The sequence below is a fragment of the Lithobates pipiens genome, unplaced genomic scaffold (assembly GCF_037356315.1).
Source record: "Lithobates pipiens isolate NorthernLeopardFrog02 unplaced genomic scaffold, aLitPip1_a1.2 Scaffold_8, whole genome shotgun sequence".
Lineage (NCBI taxonomy): Eukaryota > Metazoa > Chordata > Amphibia > Anura > Ranidae > Lithobates > Lithobates pipiens.
Genome location: NW_027507903.1, coordinates 410,806,140 through 410,831,552, shown reverse-complemented (window position 1 = coordinate 410,831,552; position 25,413 = coordinate 410,806,140). Strand labels below are relative to the sequence as shown.

The 25,413-nt window shown below is 41.4% G+C and overlaps 1 protein-coding gene across 1 annotated transcript in view; it reads left to right on the top strand.

Annotated features, from left to right (window-relative positions):
* Positions 1–25,002, top strand: part of APBB3 (amyloid beta precursor protein binding family B member 3) — a 133,833-nt gene extending 108,831 nt beyond the window's left edge. Inside the window, exons 10-13 of the mRNA XM_077474130.1 lie at positions 4,381–4,464; positions 11,571–11,686; positions 21,433–21,615; positions 23,510–25,002. Coding sequence (XP_077330256.1) covers positions 4,381–4,464; positions 11,571–11,686; positions 21,433–21,615; positions 23,510–23,740 — 614 coding nt within the window. The 3' untranslated portion in view covers positions 23,741–25,002. The remainder of the gene's footprint in view (positions 1–4,380; positions 4,465–11,570; positions 11,687–21,432; positions 21,616–23,509) is intronic.
* Positions 25,003–25,413: the final 411 nt, after the last annotated feature.

The window sequence follows — 25,413 nt, the reverse complement described above, 5'->3', positions numbered from 1 at the left end:
GGTCTAGAGACTGGTTAGGCCACTTCGGGACCTCAATGTGCTTCTTCTTGAGCCACTCCTTTGTTGCCTTGGCTGTGGGTTTTGGTTCATTGTCATGCTTGAATACCCATCTACAACCCATTTTCAATGCCCTGGCTGAGGGAAGGAGGTTCTCACCCAAGATTTAACGCTATGCAGCCCTGTCCATCATCCCTTTGATGCAGTACTGTCTCCTTAGCAGAAAAAAAAAACCAAAGTATAGTGTTTCCACCTCTATGTTTGACAGTGGGGATGGTGTTCTTGGTGTCATGGGCGGCATTCCTCTTCCTCCAAACATGGTGAGTTGAGGTGATGCTAAAGAGCTTGATTTTGATCTCATCTAACCACACTTTCACCCAGTTCGTCTCTGAATCATTCAGATGTTCATTAGCAAACTTCAGATGGGCATGTACATTTGCTTTCTTGAGCAGAGGGACCTTGTGGGCGCTGAAGGATTTCAGTCCTTCATGGTGTAGTGTTACTAATTGTAATCTTGGTGACTATGGTCCCAGCTGCCTTGAGGTTCATTGACAAGATTCTACATGTAGTTCTGGACTGATTGACCATTATTTTGTGTTTCTTCCATTTGTGAATAATCGCACCAACTGTCACCCTCTCACCAAGCTGCTTGGCGATGGTCTTGTAGCCTATTCCAGCTTTGTGTTGCTCTACAATCCTGTCCCCGACATCCATGGATAGCTCCTTGGTCTTGGCCATGGTGGAGCGATTGGAATTTGATTGATTGCTTCTGTGGACAGGTGTCTTTTATACAGGTAACAAGTTGAGATTAGGAGCACTCCCCTGAATAGAAGATACCTGGGAGCCAGAAATCTTGCTGATTGATAGGGGATCAAATACTTATTTCACTCATTAAAATGCAAATCAATTTATAACTTTTTTTAAATGCGTTTTTCTTTTTTTTCTTTTTCTGTCTGTCACTGTTAAAATAAACCTAACATTAAAATTATAGACAGATCGTTTCTTTGTCAGTGGGCAAATGTACAAAATCAGCAGGGGATCAAATACTATGTTCCTGTGCTTGCACATTAACCTCCCTGGCGGTATGATTCAGTCTGAATTTAGGTGCTGAAAGCGGTACAATTATTTTGCATGGAAATTTGGCATTTTATATTGTAGTCCTGTAATTCTTAGGAATAACTCTCTTAAATATGTTCAAACCAGAGTCTAGCAGACATTCCGGGTATGATAAAGTTTATAATATGATAAAGAATAATAAAAAATATTCAATAATGTAATCAAATCTTAAAACACTGAAAAATGGACACTTTTTGGTTGCTATGGACAATCTCCAAATTTCAGGCAGAAAAACCAGTATTTATAATATAAAAGTGCATGCAGGGCACTGCACAGACCACTAGGGACAAAGGGGGTGTGTCATTTTGTAATACAGTACTGTAATCTGTAAGATTACAGTGCTGTGTGTGTTTTGTGTGTTTTTACTTTTTTGAATTTGCCGCCGTTCTCCGCTCCCGTGCGCCGTAACGCCGCAGGGAACGGAGCTCGGCGACATTCGGCACTGTGAATCGAGCGGAGGACAGCTCGATCGCACAGCGCGGAGGACATCGCTGGATCCAGGGGACAACGTAAGTAAGGTAAGTAAGTCTCACTGTGTCCTCCCCTGCATCCAGCGAACCGATCCCGAGTCTCGGGGTTACCGCTCCTATCAGTAAATTCCTAACCCGAGCCAGACTCGGGATTACCGCCCGGGGGGTTAATGGATGAAGGAAGTCAGATCTTCTGCTCATTTACTAAGCTCTGAAGCAATTGCACTTGCAATACGCAACTGCACTTTGTAAAGTGCACATTCTATTTGCCTTTAGTAAATCAACCCCATAGTCTGCTTCAGTCCAGACTGAATTTCACTTTAGCATCCACCTGATCAGAGTGCTTATCTGAAAGGCAAGACAGGCCTGGACACACACTGCTTGCGTGTCTGTACACACAATGGGGGGAATAAACAAAGAATGGCGCAGACATAAAGGGGTTGATGTACTAAGGGCAAATAGACTGTGCACATTTCGCAAGTGCAGTTGCTCCAAAGCTTAGTAAATGAGGTAAACCTTCACTTTGCAAAGAATACCCAATGACGTGCAAGGAAAAAAAATAAAACATTTTTTGCTTGCACATGATTGAATGATGGAAGTCAACAGAGCTTCTACTCATTTACTAAGCTCTGGAGCAACTGCACTCGCAGAGTCTATTTGCCTTTAGTAAATCCCCCTCACAGCCTGCAACGCTTTTTTAAATGGAGAAAATTGAGTAAATCCTGCTTCTAATTAATAACAAAGGGGCACAAAAACATATTTCTAAAAGTATATTTTTTGGGCAATTTTATTTTGACTTTTTAATTTGAACTGTATCTAAGCACCACAAATTGAAAATGTTACGTATTTAATTTTTATTATTTTAAGCAAACTCCCATATCTATGCTTTATTTTGTTGAGAAATCACTTTTGAGAAACACATCTCTAGCATTATCTTGCTGAGGCCATCTCGGGTAGGGTAAATCATTCATGGAGCATTTTCTTCCTGGAATCCATCTGCCCTTAGCTCAGGCATGCAGGCAAGAGGGTGCCCTTAGCTGAGAAAGACCCTCCTCCAGAAAAAAAAAATGAAGACTCCTGGGATGTATGATATCATTTTAGCCTAGGCCAGAAGCCAGGAAGCAACTCAAAAAATACCTTCTTATTTACTTATGCTAGCAGCATAAGGCCTCTTTCACGCGAACAATCCGTTCAGGTCCGCCTGTCAGTTTTTTGGGCGGACCTGAACGGATGCTCCATAGACCTCTATGGAGCGTTGGATGTCAGCGGTGACACGTCCGCTGACATCTGACCCGCTCCGATCCGAAAAAGTGTGGCGGAGGAAAAACCTACTTTTCCATCCGTCATCGGATCGGGTGAGAGCGGCGCTCTGACAGGTCTGTCCCTGCACAGTGTGCAGAGATAGACCTGTCATCTTCCTGCTCAGCGGGGATCGATGGAGCAATCCCCGCTGAGCAAGCGGATGTCCACAGGGCGGATCCTCACGGATCTGTCCCGTGTGAAAGAGGCCTAAGGATTAACATACCGTATATACTTGAGTATAGGTCGATCCGAATATAAGCCAAGGCCCCTAATTTACCACAAAAAAACGATCAGCGTGTCATAAAAACATACGGCGGCCATTCCTGTATTCAAAAGCCGCGCCTCCTCTTCGTCTGTGATAGGCAGAACACTCAATTTCCCAGCAGTCAGTTTTCAGCCTATCACGGACATCTGCTCATCCTCGTCTGAGGTATGAGGATGAGGGGATGTCCGTGATAGGCTGAAAACAGACTGCTGGGAAATTGAGTGTTCTGCCTATCAGACGAGGAGGAGGCGCGGCTTTTAAATACTGGAATGGCCGCTGTAAGTTTTTATGACACGCTGGCCACCGTCTGTCTACATGACATGCCTGATCAGGTAGGCAGACGGCGGTGACTCGAGTATAAGCCGAGGGGGGCACTTTCAGCCTAAAAAAAAGGGCTGAAAATCTCGGCTTATACTCGAGTATTTACGGCAGTTAATGTTGACTGAGAGAGTTTAGTTCTATTTTGAGGATACTAACCTTGCACATGCCACGTGCACGCTGTGTGTGATGAATATTAAATATTCCTTTGCAGTACTTCATATTCACCTGATTAAAATTAATAAAACAACTATACAGCCATTTCATTTTTTTTAGTACTGAACGTAATGCAAAAATAAAAAAAATGTATCAGAAAACCCGAAACTTTCACGTTAATTAAACTTGTGGATGGCTTTGTAGAATGTTTCGATTTCGTAGGGGATAACAGAAGAAGTCAAACAAGGCCATACAACATACTGTCCTCATATGACCTCATGGATCATTGTAACCATTTAATATGTCAGTGGATATAAAGCTCAGAAGTGGCACTAATCCCCCCCATTAATCGGGATATTGCCATACTCAGGCCCTTTGGATGTTCCTTAGCAAACAATTCAACCACTGAAAGGTAAAATATACTGAATGATCACAGCTGCTTTGTCTTATCAGCAAATAACAACGTTTCTGTAGCTATAATACATTTGACATCAAAAGCAAACAGCAAATAAAAAACAAAAAAAAGGAAAAAAAAAAACATTGCCAGCTTTAACTAACATATGTTTTTTTGTTTTTGCAGAGCAGTCATTTTTTAGCAATCATAAACAGGAAAGCTTTAGAAAACGCATTGAAGGAAAAGTGAAATTTATTGATAATGACCCTTTGCAGCACTTCCATCATTGTAGTCTGCATTATACTATTTTGAGCAGTTGTTTATTTAATGGATGGCAATTTCACATACTTTGTTTGTTCTAGTTGATATTCTGGATACTGTGCGGGAGTCCATTCAGAAATATGAACTGCTTTTCATTGGCAGCCTTCCCGTCTCAAAGCCAATGGGTGAGTTATTGTACAGACTGTTCTGTATTCTGTTCCTCCAGGAAGCCCTTTATTGTATAACTAATAAATAGTTAGTATCCCTTTATTCTTACCCTCTGTGGTGTAATGCTGTATTATATGTTTCCTTTGAAAAAATGTACAATTGCAGATGACGATATCTAGCCTTTTTAAAGGCTACATATCTCCATATTTAACCACTTCAATACTGGGCACTTAGACACCTTCCTGCCCAAGCCAATTTTCAGCTTTCAGCGCTGTAGCAATTTGAATGACAATTGAGCGGTCATACCACACTGTACCCCAATTTTCTTTATTATTTTGTTCCCACAAATTGAGCTTTTTTTTGGTGGTATTTGATCACCTCTGCATTTTTTTCTTTTTTGCGCAACAAAATTAACAAATTAAAAAAGACCGAAAATTTTGAAAAAAAAACAAGTTTTTCTTCATAGTTAGTTAGGTTGAATAAAGACACCAGTCCATCCTGAGTGTCCACAATTGTCCCTATCCCTGTACATTGCACACTCATGTTGGTCACTACCCTCAAAGAGCCCACAATCCAAGGTCCCCATTCATATCCTAGGGCCAATTTTGAACAGAAGCCAATTTACCTACCTGCATGTCTTTGGAGTGTGGGAGGAAACTGGAGTACCCGGAGGAAACCCACACAGGCACAGCGAGAACATGCAAACTCCAGGCAGGTAGTGTTATGGTTTGGATTTGAACCAGCGACCCTTCTTACTGCTAGGTGAGAGTGCTACCCACTACACCACTGTGCCGCTTTGTTTCTGTTAATTTTTTTTGTAAATAAGTACGTTTTCTTCTTCAATGATGGGCACTGATATGGCTGCACTGATGAACACTGATAAGGCAGCACCGATGGGCTCTGTTGAGGTGGCACCAATAAGGTGGCACTGATGAGGTGGCACTAATAGGCGGCACTGATAGGCGGCACTGATGGACACTGATAGGTGGCACTGGTATGCAGCACTGATGGGCACTCATAGGTGGCACTGATGGGCACTCATAAGCGGCACTGATGGGCACTCGTAGGCAGCACTGATGGGTACTTATGGGTGGCACTGATGGGTACTTATGGGTGGCACTGATAGGTGGGCACTGATGGGCATGGATGGGCACTGATAGGTGCCACTGATGGACACTGATGGGTGGCACTGATGACACTGATTGATGACACTGATAACACTGATGGGTGGCATTGCTGGGTATCATGTTATACAATGGTGCCAGTCAGTGCCCATTTGTGGGCACTGATTGGAACAGATTGGGCATCATTTGCACATGTGGATGGCCATGACCTGACCATCCACATGTTGCCCCCTTCCCTGGTGGTCCCGACGGCTCTCCTTGTGGTCTAGTGTGGGCATCTGAGAAAGGGCTATGCTGATAAATAATCAGCTCAGACCCCCCTGTCAGGAGAACCACCGATCGTCTCTCTTCTACTCGCATCTGTCAGACGCGAGCAAGGAAAAGCAGATCAACGGCTTTTCCTGTTGACAACATGATCAGCCGTGATTGGACGCGGCTGATCACGTGGTAAAGAGCCTCCATCGAAGGCTCTTTACCAAGATTGGTGTAGCGGTGTGTCAGACTGACACACCACTCCACCGATCGCCAGGATGCGTGCGGCGGCTGTTATCCTGAAGGACGTCATATGATGCCCAGTCAGGATAACTGAACCACCGCCCGGCCATCATTTTGCTATAGGCCGGGCGGGAAGTGGTTAAAGCTGCACTCTAGGCAGATATAAAACACACAAATGAACGCAGTTCTGTATTCATTAATACTCTATTAAAAATAAATTTACAATGCAAGCAGTGTAAGCGCCTACATATCACTTGGTATCAGCTTCTGGCTATCCTTGTATAGCAGAGGTCAGAGTAGGAGAGGAATCAGCAGCACAGGAAGCCTATCACTTTGTGTGCTGGCAAGGAGCATGATGATAGAAGAAGGAAACAGAGTGACAGTGATGAACGTGTCTCTGTACTGCTTCTTCCTCACTGTCCAATTACAGGCTGTGGGCAGGTTCATGACAGCATGGACTCAGAGAAAGTGCGTTGAATTATGCTTGACTCGACTCTGAAGAATGAGGACCTCTTGTGACAGAAAATAAATACTGCGGGGACAGCTTCACATTGCAGAAAAGTATTGCCGTAAAGCCTGATTTTTATTTGATCTTTTAATAGGTTATTTATAAATTACAGGTTTGACTGGAGTTCTGCTTTAGGCTGGGTTCACACCGCCGCGGCAGCGAGAACCGGATGTGATTCGCACCGCACTGCAGTGCAAATCATATCCGATCTCTGTGCGATGCGAGTTCAGCCATACAGATAGTATGGCTGAATTCGCATCGCACCCGCCGCAAACTCGCACGGGACCCTTTTTTTGGTCCGCAGCAGAATCGGATCGCATGGGTGTTCACACCATGCGATCCGATTCCTGTCCGAGTTTGCAGATCGCACTGCGATATGCGGACTGATCTGGGGGTGTCATTAACATTTCACTGACACTCCCAGCAGTCCGCATAGGGCAGCGTGAACTGCCGGCGGGAGGCATGCGATGCGGGAAAACGCCGTGGATTAGTGGCGTTCCCGCATCGCTCCGGTGTGAACCTAGCCTTAAGAAGGCTCCCACAAAAACAAAGTTATTCTGAGAAGGCACAGATTGCTTGGGAACTTCAGAGCAAATAGGTTCAGCTTCAGCTGAAAAAAACTTACTATTTACTTAAAAAATGTATTTACTTACTTAAAAACGTACTACTTCCATCAAAGAATTTTAGTACAGATGTTCTACATTTTGACAAAGTCCCTTTAAAATAAACCAGACAAATGATTAATGAGGTGTACAAATTATCAATATTGCTGAAGAGCTGATAATAAAATGTGCTTCAAAATACTTTTCAAAGTTTCAAAAATGTTTCTAGTTTGTCAAGGAAGTTATCTAATCTCTATTTATCTAAACTGTCCAGATAGGCCTAAGGCCTGCTGGTTTAACAGGAATTGGACAAATTTTGATCTGCGTATGGGTAGGTTGGTTATACTGTAGTCGATCCATCGATCAACTTCAGTACAACCAGGCTGTCTGTGTTTTTTATGTGTGATCACTGCCAGAGGCTATAGCTGCCAGCACTGATCATTGTATTCTGAATGCTAGCAAACCTCCTACTGTCATAATACAATACTGCAGCGGGAGGGATTCCCTCACTATCTGTGTTGATGGGGGAATCGAGAATTTTTTTTCCCTTCTTTCCTTCAACCTTTGATTGAAGGAAAAAAATTATATAATGTATGTGATTGTAAAGTCAGAAGTATTTTTATTTTAATGAATTCTATGCATTAAAGTGGTTCTGCACCTAAAAAAAAAAAATATTAAAAGCCAGCAGCTACTAATATTGCAGCTGCTGCCTTTTAATAAAATCACACTTACCTGTCCCAGGGTCCAGCGATGTCGGCGGCAGATGACGAGCGATCCCTCGTCTCGCTGCTGCCCCCGCCGCCATCCTCTGTCAGGGAATCGGGAAGTGAAACATTGCGGCTTCACTGCCCAGTTCCCTACTGCGCATGCGCGAGTTGCGCTGCGAGTCTCTTCTGGTCCCCCGCTGTGTCCTGGGAACTGTGTGTTTCCCAGAACACAACGGGGGGCGGGGCATCTGCGGCGGTCTGCCCGGAAGTGGGTGCAGATACCTGGATTATCCAGGTAACTGCACCCCCCTCCCCCCTGAAAGGTGCCGATTGTGGCACCGGAGGGGGGGAGGGATCAGATTAGCGGAACTTCCCCTTTAGGGTGAAGAACCGCTTTAAGATAAAAAGCCTTCTAAGTGCAGCAGTCCCCCTCAGTCCCCCTAATACTTACCTGAGCCCCCTCTAAATCCAGCAATGTTGTACGAGACACTCGGCTGTCCGGGACTCCCCTCCTCATTGGCTGAGACACCAGTGTGGCACCATTGGCTCCCACTGCTGTCAATCAAAGTCAGTCAGCCAATGAGGAGAAAAAGGGGGCGAGGCCTGGCCACGGCTTCATGTCTGAATGGACTTAGGCCCCTTTCACACTAACGTCCCGTTCAGGCCCGCCTGTCAGTTTTTCAGGCGGACCTGAACGGGTGCTCCATAGAGCTCTATGGAGCGTCGGATGTCAGCGGTGACATGTCCGCTGACATCCGACCCGCTCCGATCCGAAAAAGTGTGACGGAGGAAAAAGCTATTTTTCCATCCGTCTGCGGATCAGATCGGGTGACGACGGGCACTGCGGTCCGTCGTCATCCGATCTCCCATAGGGGAGAGCGGCGCTGTGACAGGTCCATCCCTGCGCAGTGTGCGGAGACAGACCTGTCATCTCCCTGCTCAGCGGGGATCGGCGGAGTGATCCCCGCTGAGCAAACGGACATCCACGGGGCGGATCAGAACTGATCCGCCCCGTGTGAAAGGACCCTTAGGGAGCTGCAGCTCGGCTTGAGTGCCCCAATAGCAAGCTGCTTGCTGTGGGGGCACTCAACAGGAGGGAGGACCAAAGAGGGACCCGAGAAGAGGAAGATCTGGGCGGCTGTGTTCAAAACCATTACACAGAGCAGGTAAGTATAACATGTTTGTTTTTTTTACCTAAAAAAAAAATTGACATTACAATCTGCTCTAAATTAGGGCTAAGCCATCACAATTAGTAATACAACATCATTAGGCCCACTAACAGAAATTGCAGCACTTCTGTAAACTGATGTCTTGGAGTATCTTGACCACTGGGGCCTATTCCTTCCACTACTTTTCCTCCTGATTAAAACATTCATTACATGTTTCTGGTTTTGATATATTTTAAATCTCTCTGCTATACTGTTCCGGGGTTTGTTCACACAGACGGCCAGGGGTCAATAAAAGCAGGCAGTTGAGCCATGGTTTTCCACCCCACCACCTCCAAAAAAAAACGAGACATGCAGCCACTCATGGCCACATTGTTTTGCTTTGCAGCCGTAGAAAAAATGTAAACCTCTTATCGCGTTCAGCAAGCAGTACCAGTCTATTGGGGGTTACAACAGGCAGTATGTGGTGACATATCACATTGCTGCCACCTGTCAAGCGCCCTCTGATTCCACAGATTGCTTTTCGGGGGGGCAGAGCAGAGGTTTGCATTATGCTTTGTATGTGTAAAATGGTAACCCACTATTGAGGTTTATATACAATGCTTAATAATTATTTCATATTTTACTGGCTAAAAAGAAACGACTTTTTTCAATATTTTTTTTTAGGCTTGAGCATAATACTTTGAGGAATAAAATAAAAAACATATCATAACATGTATAGTGTTATGATATGTATTTTCTTTTATTTCTCAAAGTATTAAGCTCAGGCCTAAAAAAAAATATTGAAAAAAGTTGTTGTTTAGCCAGGAAAATATGGAATAATTAATACGTGTTGTATATAATAATTAATAATTATGGAAGCATTAATAAACGTATATATAATGATTAATAATTATGGAATAATTATGAAATATGGAATAATTAATAAGCGTTGCATATTCACACAGGCACACATTTTCAAGCTAAAAAGAATTTTCAGCAATTTGTACTCTAAAAATAAATGAACATTAATGAATTGTGTGCAATGTCAAGTTGCTGCTGTGTTATGTAACACCTATTCTTTAATTTCCCCTGTAACCCCTGGCATTTATTAAAAAGGATGCAAAGTGTTTTTGGAATAGACAAGCTGCAGAGTGAGTGGCCCGTCTTTGATCTTTATACTCCAACCAGAACTCTAATGCCCCGTACACACGATCGGACTTTCTGACAACAAAACCGTGGAATTTTGTTCGAAGGCTCCAACTTGTCTTTCATACACACGGTCACACAAATGTTGGCCAACAATTACGAACGTGGGAACGTGGTGACGTACAAGACGTATGACGAGCTGAGAAAAAGGAAGTTCAATAGCCAGTGCGGGTCCTTCTGCTTGTTTCCGAGCATGTGTGAACTCCAACCAGAACTCTAATGCCCCGTACACGCGATCGGACTTTCTGACAGCAAAACCATGGAATTTCATTTGAAGGATGTTGGCTCCAACTTGTCTTGCATACACACGGTCACACAAATGTTGGGCAACAATTACGAACGTAGTGACGTACAAGACGTATGACGAGTCGAGAAAAAGGAAGTTCAATAGCCAGTGCGACTCCTTCTGCTTGTTTCCGAGCATGTGTGAACTTTTGTGCGTCAGACTTGTGTACACACGATCGAAAATTCAGACAAAAAAGTTTTGTTGGAGGAAAATTTGAGAACCTGCTAGTCAACATTTGTTGGCGGAAAGTCCAACAACAAATGTTCAATGGAGCATACACACGGTCGGATTTTCAGCCAACAAGCTCACATCCAAAAAATTTTAAAATCCGATCATGTGTACAGGGCATACGTTTTATTGCCGGGTTCGTCATTCGACACTGACTTTACTGTATGAGGGTTAATGGAAGTAAGAGTATAACATAATGCAGCAGCGGCTACACATTGCACTTTACTTGTGTTTATTTATTTTTACAGTGCAAATGTTTTTGCCGTTGTTTTGGCGTCCAAATGTGAAAAAGGTGTATTGAGCCATTCTGCATACATCAGACATCATCATGTAATCCTGAACTGATCCAAACATTCCATAAAGAGTTGCCTCTCTTTTTGCCTTTCCATAATATTGATTTTAAATGCATCTCCCCATGGCTATGGATAGCGGGTGACCTGGATAGTGGCTGAAACAGCAAAATCACTAGATGTCCTCCTTTGTCCATTGCCCATGTAAACAAACCTTGAGGGGCTTATTTATAAAGACCTACCAGCATTTCATTAAAAAATGTGGTGGGGGCCTGAAGTGTCTATGATGCTGCAGTCAAAATGTCTTTATAAAGCATACATCATGCTTTATAATGTGCCTGGTGACATTTTAATAAAAAAGCCATGGGACAGCCATGGACATACTGCTTATTTATTAGCGGCCCCTTTATAGTATGTTATAATTCAAGCTACAGTTTATAAGAACTTTGTTACAATAGATGCATACCTCTCAAGTATATAAATGCCCCCCTTGCGTTGTATTTTTTAATAACTTATCTCTTTAATGCAGGGATGGAAGTACTGAATGATACTATAGAGAACATTATCAGCACTACACTCAGGGAAAACTGGACAGCTGCTGTCATTGAAGTGACTGATACAGCGGTGACTATACACCGGAGAGAGGTAATTCTCTGTAGCATTTATGACTATATTAACTTTTTTTTACATGTTTCTGCCTGTATTTTCTCTGTGAAAATGGGATTGCTTGCTTTTGTGCAAAATGTTCAATTTTTAGATGGAAATTGAAGTGGAATTGGCAAGTAGGAGATTGCTGCACTTTGCTCTACCCCACATTTTGTAACAAAATGAAAAACTCGAAGCATGAAATCAAAGGAAACTGTTAACAAGAGAAAATGGAAGCGGTCTTTGCTGACCTCGACATCTGAAATTGATAGCTGCTGGGATGCTGAATCACTGATCAGATCGAGAGTTCTGATTTCACAATGGCTTACTAATTGGCATGCTTGTTTCCAGGTCATCATTGAAGCCAGAGACAGCCAAATAACTTTTTCAGAAGCAGGTCAACGGTGGTAGCTTTCATATTTCTATATTTCTCTTAGGACAGGTTTCCTTTAAAGAGTCTGGTGCAGAAAATAAATGGAAGGCAACAAAATTAGAACTAGCTGACAAGGAAGCGGTATCTTCTGTGTTATTTTTACTCTGAAATTTACATATTTCACAAGAAGGTTCCTTCTTTACAGCAAGACTGCAGGGGCGGGCTTTTCTACTCAAGCAATGGTTGTCTTGTAAAGAAAACAAACTACAGGCAGGGGCGGACTGACAACTCCTGGGGCCCCCGGGCAATAGGAGATTATGGGGCCCCCAGGCAGAGAGAGCTGCCCCACCTCTCGAGTACCTTCTCAGCCAATAGAAACATGTCTGTGTATACTGTGTGATTGTATACTGTGTGTGTGTGTGTTTGTGTCTACTGTGTGGCCCCATAATCTCTGATTGCCTGCATTTTTTTCCTGCTGAGTTTTTCCTTCAGATTTACCAAAACCATATAAAAATTAGGTCAAACCTTAGGAGTTTCAATTTGTATGCAATCAGGCAGGCCCTTGCACTACATGGTTTTGGTAAACCTGAAGGAAAAAATCTGCAGACAATCTGATAGTGTTTATGGGGCATATAACTTGAAACACTTGTTTTGCTGTACCTGGAATATATTTAGCTAATTTAAACCGATTGATCAGTTGAGCTGTTGTATATCACTTTTAGCATAACTTCATTCATGCTTTTCTGTGTTTCATTGTTGTCTAATACCACCTGCGACAACAGCACTATGCTAATATATTACTGTTGTAAACTAATATGTCCTACTATACCTTACTCGGAGCAGTCTGCATTGTAAGGAAGGCATAGTCAATTTGTATTAATTTGTTGTTAATTTGCGGTGGTGCTGAAAACAAAATGTATACAAAAAACATGTGAACAAACACAAAAAAGTGCACTTAAAGGTGAGTTTTTTTCCACCCCCTGAAGGGGTAGGGTCTTTCCCTGAATCCCCAGGGCACAAGGCTCCTGACAAGGACAAGGTTACAAACTTGGTCCGCCTAGCCAGAAGGCCTGGCGAACCCCTTTCCTCGTGGCCAACCGAAGCCGACCACTAGGTCGAGGAGCTCTCCCGAAGAGAGACCCCCAGGTTCAGGGGAGGAAGGAACTTCATGGCCACACATCCTCCCCCTAGACTTTAGGGCAAGTCAGAGGGCTCACACCCTCCATCCAGTGAGAAAAACACACACAAAAATGAAAAGTGACAAATGTGAGGAAAAAAGTTAATGAAATAAATAAAAAGTGGCCAGCACTTAGCCAGAAGGCCTAGCCTATAGAGGCACAGTGCAGAAAAAGTTTTTAGTGCTATGTCCATATGCCATTTCACACCGTGGGGTCCTACACTCAAGTATTACTAAGAGCACCCCTAGGGTGACCACTCCCAGGGGGCACAGACACAGCAGACTCTTTGCCTTCCCATGCCATGACCAGATAATGTAGATCCATTCAAACCAAGAGGAACTGGGCCTATCCAGTTTTCTCTGGGGGAATTACTCCTGTGCCCCAACTGCCTGTGGGTGCCCCGGTTTCTGTTCCAGCTGGTGCTAGCCTTCAGAGCCCCCATCATACCAGCATGGAAACGATATAGCCAGCCATTCCTGCCCCCCTTAAGGCCAGAATGATGGCATAGCACCCCTACTGGACACTGATAAGAAAAGATACTACACTTGATTTTAGGCACTGTCCATTTTTAATGCTGCACAGAGTCCATAGAATTATTTTCTGTGTACAAAGGTGATAACTTTATTAATTAGACTGGTCAAAAAAGGCAGCTATCTCATGGCGAGCTGAAGACATGTATCTATCTATCTTTAATTGCTTTGCTGTACCATCAGGACTGGCTGCAACATATATCAATGGGTGAATTTGGGACATTTGCTGGGAAATCTTAATTCCATTTCCCCATAGAAAAAAGAACAATCATTGCCCACAGATTTGAGAAATCTCATTGTGCAGTAACAGAAAAATAAACAAATGGCCGCTGCACAGGTGGAGGGCCCATGTAAATAAGCCCTATGCTTTACCAATCCTGAAAAAAATATGTTTTGACTTGAGTCGGGATTTAATTTATATTTAATTGGTCAATAAATTAGCTAATACAAAAAATGTGCAGGGCTTAGTGCATTAATCCTATCACTTGGGCATAGGAAACTCACTACTTTACAAGGCTTAGCCCTGGTTCACATTGATGCAATTTGGCATGCAATTTGGCATGCAATTTGACATGTCAAATCGCATGACAAATCGGCGGCAATGGCAGCGTCCGAATCGGTGCGATGCCGCATCAGTCCCCAAAAGTAGTTTCTGTACTACTTTTGCCGATTTCGGGGTGCGATTTCCCTTGACATCTATGCAGAAACTCACACAGATGTCTCTGAAATCCCCCCCGAAGTCGGGTCTGGCATGCAGGAATGAAATTTCATTCCCACTGTCAGTGTGAACCAGGGCTTAAAGTGATATAATTGGGGGGAGTAAATGTGGCTAAAATAAGATTTTTTTTTATACTTACCTACTTTGTGTAACAAGATTGCACAGAGCGGTCACATACCAGCGCTGTCCACTCCAGACACTCCGGTTCTCCTCCGGATCCCCCTTAACAGGGGTGCGGTAAAAGCCCCACCTTCTCTCACTCCTGACAGAAAGCAACGGGAGCCTTTAACTCTCAATGTTGCCTGTGTCTCCTGTGAGAACAGGAATAGGGGAAAGTGGTCTGCAGTCGGGACATCATTCGATCATGAGAGGAGTGAGGTAAGTGTTTAGGGATGGGGGGGAGCAAGTAGTGGGGAGTTTTTAATTCTAATACACAGAGTACATTATGATAAAAAAAAAAAACACTTATGCCACATACACGCAATCGTAATTTCGGCCAGCAAAAGACCGATGAGAGCTTTTCATCCGAAATTGTATTGTATTGCGTGTATGCTCCATTGGAATTTAGCTGTCCGAATTCCCGCCAGCAAAAATTTGATAGCATGTTCTCAATTTTCCTGATGGAAAAACTTTCTATCGGAAATTCTGATCGTGTGTATGCAATTCCGATGCGCAAAAACTCACGCATGCTCAAATTCAACTACAAGATGGAAGCTATTGGCTACTAGGTATTGAACTTCCTTTTTCTAGTCCCGTCGTACATGTTGTACGTCACCGCGTTTTTGGCGGTCAGAATTTGGTGTGACCGTGTGTAGGCAAGACAGTTTGAGCGGAATTCCGTCGGAACTTTGATGGGAAAACCATCAGAGCTTTTTCCGATGATAATTCTGATCGTGTGTACGCGGCATGAGACTGTAGAACCACTTTAAAGTTCGTCTAAACCCAGTAATAAAAATGTAATATATTGCAGCTTACAGTCCTAAGATCGATCACTACATTAGTTTCTTTATACGTTTTTCCCCTCCATTTTCACCTGGTGATCCTGCCATTAATACATTTCCTGTTAAAGGGTGACAGTGCCTATAGTACTGAACCTATAGAGGATCAACGTTGTCACCCTTAGGCCGCGTACACACGGGCGGACTGTTCGCCCAACTTAGTCCGCTGAACAGTGTTTCAGCGGACAATCCGCTCGTGTGTGGGCTTCAGCGGACTGTTTCAGCGGACAGTCTGACGAACAAAGTCTTACGGAATTTCCGTAAGACAGTCCGTCCAAACTTGGTTTCAGCGGACAGTCCGCTCGTGTGTAGGCTAGTTCGACAGACTAAGTTTGGCGCATGCTCAGAAAGGATTTACACGGCGAAGGTTGCATTGCAGTGTATTGGACGTCTAATTTCTCGTCCCGTCGTACGTGCCGTTCACGTCATCGCGCACACTTTCAGCGGACTGTCTGCTCATCGTGTATGGTCAAGTCCGTTCATGCAAATTTTGAACGGACTGTTTGTCGGATTGTCTGACGAACTTAGTTGGGCGAACAGTCTGTCCGTGTGTACGCGGCCTTAGACAGGAACTGTGTTAGAACTGCAGAACACCATCCACCTCTCCTCCACCTTCACCAAAACATTGTTGTGTGTACTTATTGTACAAGAATACATCAGATATGATAAGGGTTGCTTAGTATATGAACCAAACAATCTTAGGTTCCATCTGAAGCAAGGTTTGAATCATGTGGAACTTAAAGGGGAAATTTTCTTCTCATATATATATATATATATATATATATATATATATATATATATATATATATATATATATAAATAATCTTTTGGTATGGTACAATATGATTAACCATTGCTTTCCACTGTGACACACAAGTGTAAGAAGAGTTCAGCCAGCATAAAGCAATGGCTTTATGATTCAGAAATAATGTTTTTCAACAACAGTATATATAAAAGGGCACAAATAAGAGAAGTTAATTGTTAGGGCTTACATACACTTTATTAAATATTTAAGCTAGTAAATAGTGAAATAGTGATACGGTAATGGTATTCTGCATATTGAAAGTGCATTAATCTTTGCAATTATATATATATATATACATATATATATATATACATATATATATATATATATATATATATATATACATACACACACACACACATATATATATATATATATATATATATATATATATATATATATATATATATACATACATATATACAGTTGTGCTCATAAGTTTACATACTCTTGCAGAATTTATGATTTCTTTACCATTTTCCAAATGAATGATAACACAAAGGAGGTTATTTACGAAAGGCAAATCCACTTTGCACTACAAGTGCACTGCAAGTGCACTTGAAAGTGCACTTGGAAGTGCAGTCGCTCTAAATCGAAGGGGTAGATCTGAAATGAGTGGAAGCTCTGCTGATTTTATCATCCAATCATGTGCAAGCTAAAATGCTGTTTTTATTTTCCTTGCATGTCCCCCTCGGATCTACAGCGACTGCACTTCCAAATGCACTTTCAGTGCAATTTCAAGTTCACTTGCAGTGCAAAGTGGATTTGCCTTTAGTTAATAACCCCCAAAAACTTTTCTCTTTCACTCATGGTTAGTGTTTGGCTGAAGCCATTAACAATCAACTGTGTTTACTCTTTTTAAATCATAATGGCAACAGAAACTACCCAAATGACCCTGATCAAAAGTTTACATCCAGTTCTTAATACCGTGTATTGCCCCCTTTAACATCAATGACAGCTTGAAGTCTTTTGTGGTATTTGTGGATGAGGCCCATTCCTCTTGGCAAAAAGCCTCCAGTTCCTGTAAATTTTTGGGCTGTCATAATGGCAACAGAAACTAGCCAAATGACCCAAATCAAAAGTTTATATACCCCAGTTCTTAATACTGTGTATTGCACCCTTTAACATCAATGACAGCTCGAAGTCTTTTGTGGTATTTGTGGATGAGGCTCTTTATCTTCTCAGATGGTAAAGCTGCCCATTCCTCCTAGCAAAATGCCTCCAGTTCCTGTAAATTCTTGGGTTATCTTGCATGAACTGTAAATTTGAGATCTCCCCAGAGTACCTCAATGATATTGAGGTCAGGAGACTGAGATGGCCACTCCAGAACTTTCATTTTATTCTCCTGTAGCCATTGACAGGTCGACTTGGCCTTGTGTTTTGGATCATTGTAATGTTGGAATGTCCAAGTACGTCCAATGCGCAGCTTCCTGGCTGATGAATGCAAATGTTCCTCCAGTATTTTTTGATAACATACTGTATTCATCTTGCCATCAATTTTGACCAAATTTCCTGTGCCTTTGTAGCTCATATATCCCCAAAACATCAGCGATCCACCTCCGTGTTTCAAAGTAGGAATGGTGTACCTTTCATCATAGGCCTTGTTGACTCTTCTCCAAATGTAGCATTTATGGGTTTGGCCAAAAAGCTCAATTTTGGTCTCATCACTCCAAATGATTTTGTGCCAGAAGGTTTGAGGCTTGTCTCTGTGCTGTTTGGCATATTGTAAGTGGGATACTTTGTGGCATTTGTGTAGTAATGGCTTTCTTCTGGTGACTCGACCATGCAGCCCATCTTTCTTCAAGTGCATTTTGAAACAGCCACACCACATGTTTTCAGAGAGTCCTGTATTTCACCTGAAGTTATTTTGTGGGTTTTTCTTTGCATCCCAAACAATTTTCCTGGCAGTTTTGGCTGAAATTTTAGTTGCTCTACCTGACCGTGGTTTGGTTTCAACAGAACCCCTAATTTTCCATTTCTTGATTTAGAGTTTGAACACTACTGATTGCCATTCTCAATTCATTGGATATCTTTTTATATCCCTTTCCTGTTTTATACAGTTCAACTACCTTTTCTTGCAGATCCTTTGACAATTCTTTTGCTTTCCCCATGACTCAGAATCCAGAAATGTCAGTGCAACACTGGATGAAAGATGCAAGGGTCTGTCAGGAGTCCAGAAACTCATTGACCTTTAATACACAAACACAAATTACAAGCAAAAAGATCACAGGTGAGGATGGTTACTTTTAGCGGTGATCCCGAGTCTGGCTCGGGCTGGGATTTCAGTACAACAAGCGGTAACCCCGAGCTAGACTCGGGATCGCATCACTGAATACAGGGAGGATACATGGAGAGGTTACTTACCTTGTCCCCTGGATCCAGCGCCGATGTCCTCCATGCTGTGTGAGCGAGTTGTCCTCCGCTCGATTCACACAGTGCCCTAGTGCCGCCGAGATCCTTTCCCTGCAAGGTTATGACGCACGGGACCGGAGATTGGCACCAAATTCAAAAAAGTAAAAACACACAATACACATACAGAACTGTAATCTTACAGATTACAGTACTGTATAAAAAAAATACACACCCCTTTTGTCCCTAGTAGTGTGTCCAGTGCCCTGTTTTTTTTCTGCCTGGAATTTGGAGATTGTTCATAGCAACCAAAAACTGTCCCTTTATGTCAAAAGTGATTTTAGACCAACTAGAAAACAGTGATAATAAATTAGAATCACTTGCAGAATTGAGCGATAGCGATTTGTGGGAAAATTCGTCATCAAACACTAAATCTAATGGCAGCGACAATTCTGCAAATTAGCAAATTTCAGTGTTTTTAGATTTGATTACATTATTGAATCATTTTTATTATTATTTATTATCATTATTTATTATATTATAAATTTTATCATACCCGGGATGTCTACTAGACTCTTGTTTAAACAGATTTAAGAGAGCTATTCCTAAGAATTACAGGCCTACAATATAAAATGCCAAATTTCCATGCGAAATAATTGTACCGCTTTTAGCACCTAAAATCAGAACTAATCATACCGCCAGGGAGGTTAATAGTGTTGTGGAAAATTTTAGCCATTCAAACCACTTTGTGTCAACTTGTGTGCATGTTATCAGGCCAAAATCACCAGGGTTTTAAACTTTTGATCAGGGTCATTTGGATTGTTTCTGTTGTCATTATGAGTTAAATAAATTAGTCATAGTTTATTGATAAGAAATGGCTTCAGCCAAACACTAACCATGAGTGAAAAAATGTTTTTGTGCTATCATTCATATTCTCTGAAAAATGGGCAAGAAATCATAAATCCTGCCAGGGTATGTAAACTTATGCGCATATATATATATATATATATATATATATATATATATATATATATATATATATATATATATATATATATATATATATATATATATAAACCTGGAACCTCCATCTACCCTTCCAAGGGCAATGCCATCAGATAAATTAATTTGGAGACTTTTCAAGATTGTGGCAAAAGAGAATAATGAAGTGGTTATACTGCAGAGGTCTGCATTGCTTGACAAAGCACTAATGTTAGTCTCTGGGTTTATTTTTATCAGTTTTTTATTTAATTTTTTTTACATTTTGCTTGTTCTGCATGTTGTATGCATGTTTTTAAATTTAAATGAATGATGTTTTTATATTTGTTTGTGCTCATTCATATGTGCTATGTATGTCCAGTTGTCAGTTTTGTAATTGTTGCCTCCCTGCCCCTGATGACAGAAAAATAAATATTGGGCGTGCCTCTCTGACTAGAGTTTACCCTGTATTCTTGGACCCAAAACATCAAATTAGGATTTTTAGTACTGCAGTAAACCTGCATGGACATGAAACCTGCTGAACTCCAGCCATACCTTTTGCAGTGAATTTTGGGGTGGGAAGCCACTCTGGAGCCTGACTTTGGGGTGTGGAGGAGCTCTGGATCCAAAGGTTGAGTTTCTGGAGTTGTCTGAAGCTGGATCTGGGGGTTTGCTTTTTCTCTGGAACCAGCTTGGAGCTGGAGATCAACTGCTAGAGCCACTCCAGGGTGGGAACTGGCCAACATGGAGCACAGCCAGCCTTACTCTATATCTACACTGTATGGTCTTTTGTTTTACTATCTGTACTGTATCTGTTCTTTTTTCTTCCATCTCCAATAAAATTGCAAGGGATAGCTTGCAGCAGGTTAGGAAATATTGTGAAAATCCTGAAAGCTACTAAATGAAAATAATAACCAAAAGGTATGCTGACTATGCTGCTGGTACTGTCCACACTCTCATAAATGTGCCAAGTATATTACAAATTGAAATAGTACCGTACTACAGTAACTAAAGTAATGGAATGATTATAATCATAGCAATAATTGTAAAAAAAAATTGGATCACAGTGCTCGATACATCAAAATATACATAAATGAATCCAATATCAGTGGATAATTTATATTACTGCAGATGATGGATAATCCATGCTGAAAAACTGTATAAATAATAAAGGCGAAACAGTGATGAAAAAAATGAAGATGCAGCTTCCCATTAAGAGCTGCAATATCCCACAGAGTGCTTCTTATTCCCAAATAGTGCTCAGACAGCTCAGACGAGTGCTCAATTTCTCATTAGTGCTCAAAGATCACTCAGTAGTGACTTTGGACACATAAAGTCCCAAGACAAGTCGCAGTCCAATGGTCCCGCAGGTAAGATTATTTTTGGAGGGGGGAGCACTTGGAGGTTATCTGTTGAGTGATATTTGAGCACTAATGAGAAGATGGAGCACTCGTCTGAGCTGTCTAAGCTCTAGTTGGGAATAAGAAGCATTCTGTGGAATATTGCACTGATTTAAATTATCCACTTATTATCCATTTATTTATGTATATATTGATATATCGAGCACTGTGATCCAATTTTTTTTAAATAATTATTGTTATTATTATAATCGTTCCCTTACTTTGATTACTGTAGCGCGGTACTATTTAAATTTGTAATAAGCGGGTTTGGATAGTTACCACTACCTCTCCAGTCTTTCTCTAACATGAAGCAAAAACTATTATCTACAGAACTGCTGCCTAACGCTAGAGGTACACTTCATGTGATGTATTCATATAGTTATATGATAACAGGTGTACATTTTTTTAATGTTTCAGGTTGTTGATGAAGAGCCTGTCTGGCAATGTTCAGTTCGATATGTGACATTTATGGGTATTGGGCAAGATCCTCACACATTTGCAATGATCGTGGATGTAGGCAAGCAGTGTTTCCAATGCACAGTATTCTGGTGTGAGCCAGATGCCGGACATGTCTCGGAGGCAGTGCAGGCTGCATGTATGGTAAGTGGTGTTGACGTGTCCTAGGAAGATAACTGATAATTGCCACACATCATTGTATTGAAAAAAAAAAACTTTGTAGCAATTCTTATCCCCAATCAACATTGTGTTGGGGCGAGACCACTTCCTTTGGAGCCTTGTCAATTTTCTGAGTTATATACAGTGGTGTGAAAAAGTGTTTGCCCCCTTCCTCATTTCCTGTTCCTTTGCATGTTTGTCACACTTAAGTGTTTCGGAACATCAAACCAATTTAAACAATAGTCAAGGACAACACAAGTAAACACAAAATGCAATTTGTAAATGAAGGTGTTTATTATTAAAGGTGAAAAAAAATCCAAACCATCATGGCCCTGTGTGAAAAAGTGATTGCCCCCTAAACCTAATAACTGGTTGGGCCACCCTTAGCAGCAACAACTGCAACCAAGCGTTTGCGATAACGTGCAATGAGGCTTTTACAGCGTCCTGGAGGAATTTTGGCCCACTCATCTTTGCAGAATTGTCCTAATTCAGTTACATTAGAGGGTTTTCGAGCATGAACGGCCTTTTTAAGGTCATACCACAACATCTCAATAGGATTCAGGTCAGGACTTTGGCTAGGCCACTCCAAAGTCTTCATTTTGTTTTTCTTCAGCCATTCGGTGGTGGACTTGCTGGTGTGTTTAGGATCATTGTCCTGCTGCAGAACCCAAGTTCGTTTCAGCTTGAGTACACGAACAGATGGTCGGACATTCTCCTTCAGGATCTCTTGGTAGACAGCAGAATTCATAGTTCCTTTTATCACGGCAAGTCTTCCAGGTCCTGAAGCAGCAAAACAGCCCCAGACCATCACACTACCACCACCATATTTTACTGTTGGTATAATGTTCTTTTTATGAAATGCAGTGTTCCTTCTACACCAGATATACTTGGACACACACCTTCCAAAGAGTTCCACTTTTGTCTCATCGGTCCACAGAATGTTGTCCCAAAAGTCTTGGGGATCATCAAGATGTGTTGTGGAGAAATTGAGACGAGCTTTGATGTTCTTTTTGCTCAGCAGTGGTTTTCTCCTTGGAACTCTGCCATGCAGGCCATTTTTGCCCAGTCTTTTCCTGATGGTGGAGGCATGAACGCTGACCTTAACTGAGGCAAGTGAGGCCTGCAGTTCCTTGGACGTTGTTGTGGGGTCTTTTGTGACCTCTTGGATGAGTCGTCGCTGCGCTCTTGGGGTAATTTTGGGCGGCCGGCCACTCCTGGGAAGGTTCACCACTGTTCCATGTCTTCGCCATTTGTGGATAATGGCTCTCACTGTGGTTCGCTGGATTCCCAAAGCTTTGGAAATGGCTTTATAACCCTTTCCAGACTGATAGATCTCAATTACTTTCTTTCTCAATTGTTCCTGAATTTCTTTGGGTCTCGGCATGATGTGTAGCTTTTAAGGATCTTCTGGTGGACCTTACTGTGTCAAGCAGCTCCTATTTAAGTGATGCCTTGATTGTGAACAGGTGTGGCAATAATCAGGCCTGGGTGTGGCTAGAGAAATTGAACTCAGGTGTGGACAACCACAGTTATAGTATGTTTTAACAAGGGGGGCAATCACTTTTTCACACAGGGCCATGATGGTTTGGATTTTTTTTCACCTTTAATAATAAACACCTTCATTTACAAATTGCATTTTGTGTTTACTTGTGTTGTCCTTGACTATTGTTTAAATTGGTTTGATGTTCCGAAACACTTAAGTGTGACAAACATGCAAAGGAACAGGAAATGAGGAAGGGGCAAACACTTTTTCACACCACTGTATTCCTGTTTCTACTCTCTGACAGGAAGGACATTCTCCTAGGTCAAGTTTTAATTGTTGACTCAATTATTGATTAAAACTGATTAGGTCCTTAATCATGTGCATCTCTTTTATTAGGTTCAGTATCAAAAATGTGTGGTAGCATCATCATCATCACGGATAAAGCCCAAAGGCGGAAATGGCAAATCACTTCTGAAAATAAAGAGGACTACATCTGTGGACTCCCCGATTTCTCCTTTTAACTCATCAGGCCACACTCTTCAGAAAAATGGAGGAACAAGTAAAAGAAGAGGAGTAATGGCTTTCTTTGAAGCATTTAAGCAGAAACATGTCAGGCATAGCCCTTAGACTAGAACAGAGATAAAGGGAATATATATTTTTTAGTTTTTTTTGCCTGTTTTATAGATATTTTAGAAAGTTTGTTCTTTCTGTAATTTCAGAACTAACAGTTGTTTACTATAAAATAATATTGGTATAATTCCTGGTGCTGAAATTCTGCTGTGCTATATCAGTAAGTTACAATAACCAGGTAGAGAGGTATTTGATGAAATTATCCAGTATGACAGAAAAATAATTAATAGCATGGTACTGTATATGCACATCAGTGATGAATTAGTGCCCATACTGACCAATCAGATTACAGCTTTTATTAATGATAATGAAAGCTCATATCTGACTATTTACTATGAGCGATAATACCACATGGTCCATTGTATAGTGCACCCCCAGGGAGAATTAATCATTTGGTTTTTGGTAGAGGGTGATTAGGGCACTCTTATATAACGTTATACCTACCTCCGAGTGTGCCACTGCAATCTTCCTCCCATTGCTTTCTGTTAGAAATGTACATCAGCTCCAGAGAAAACAATGGACTATCCTCTAATATGCTGACAGGCCCCATAGTGAAAACAGGGGGAGAATGCTGAAGAAACTTGGATTTTCACATATTAGTAAGTGTACCTATATACAAAAATTCATCTAGGCTCATAAAATATTGCAAGGAGTGAGGCATCATGATCAATGTACAGTACATATTGCAACCCCATTCGGAAGTTGTCTGACTTCAGTAACCTGAATTCTAATTGATTGCTATGTGTTACTGTACTTTTTCTCTGGCACTCTATTCATAAACCTAAATGCATACACCTAATATTTTTTTTCAAAGGTCATCTACTTTTAAAAAGAAAGAATAACAAAATGAATGCCTTGCAAGCTACATGGAGTTCCTTACAATAATTCCAGGAAGCATAGAGTATTGTATTATTTGAGGGATTTGTTGTTTACGGAAGAAATTACCAACTTTGATGTTGTACCAACCACAGGCTGCCAGTGCTGCAGCAAGAACTGACAGTGAATGTTGGGACACATTGAGTAAGAAAACAAAAGCGTGTAGTTCCCCTAATGTAAGAAGTAGATGTAAAGTCTAATGAAAGTATATACGGTAGTATGAGTTAGGTGATGTAAATGTTAATCCTCGCTTTGTGTTTAAGGAATGAACCGCACTGTAAAATATGCTTTAATTGTAAATATTTAATAGCACCACTAGTTTATGGGTGGATTTGTTCTTAATAAATTTGATGCATTGGCAAAAAAAAATTATGAATTTTTATTTTTATTTTTAATGTCAGGCATCTGAATTAACTGTTAAAATGTGTCGTTTATAAAAGGGAAAAAAAAACAACTCCATCTCAGGTACAGTACAGTCTGTATAACATTGTTAGCAAAAGCCAACCCAAGTTTGGTACCATGGTTTTTTTTTTTGGGTTTTTTTTAATTAAAATTGGTGGGCTGAATTGCCACATGGCTTCATATATTTATAGCAAACTCTTTTGGTGAGCTCTCCTTAAGGCTGAATAACAGGTATTTTTTTTTTGTTTTTTTTTGCATGTTTACATTGCTTTAGCTTGGACCAATGTAATTATACAAAATCCATACTTGGCCAATCCCTGTGGAAGCAGAAAATCATTGTAGTAGTTGCACTGACCACAGGTGTTCCCTCACTGGGTGCCATTCATTTTTCT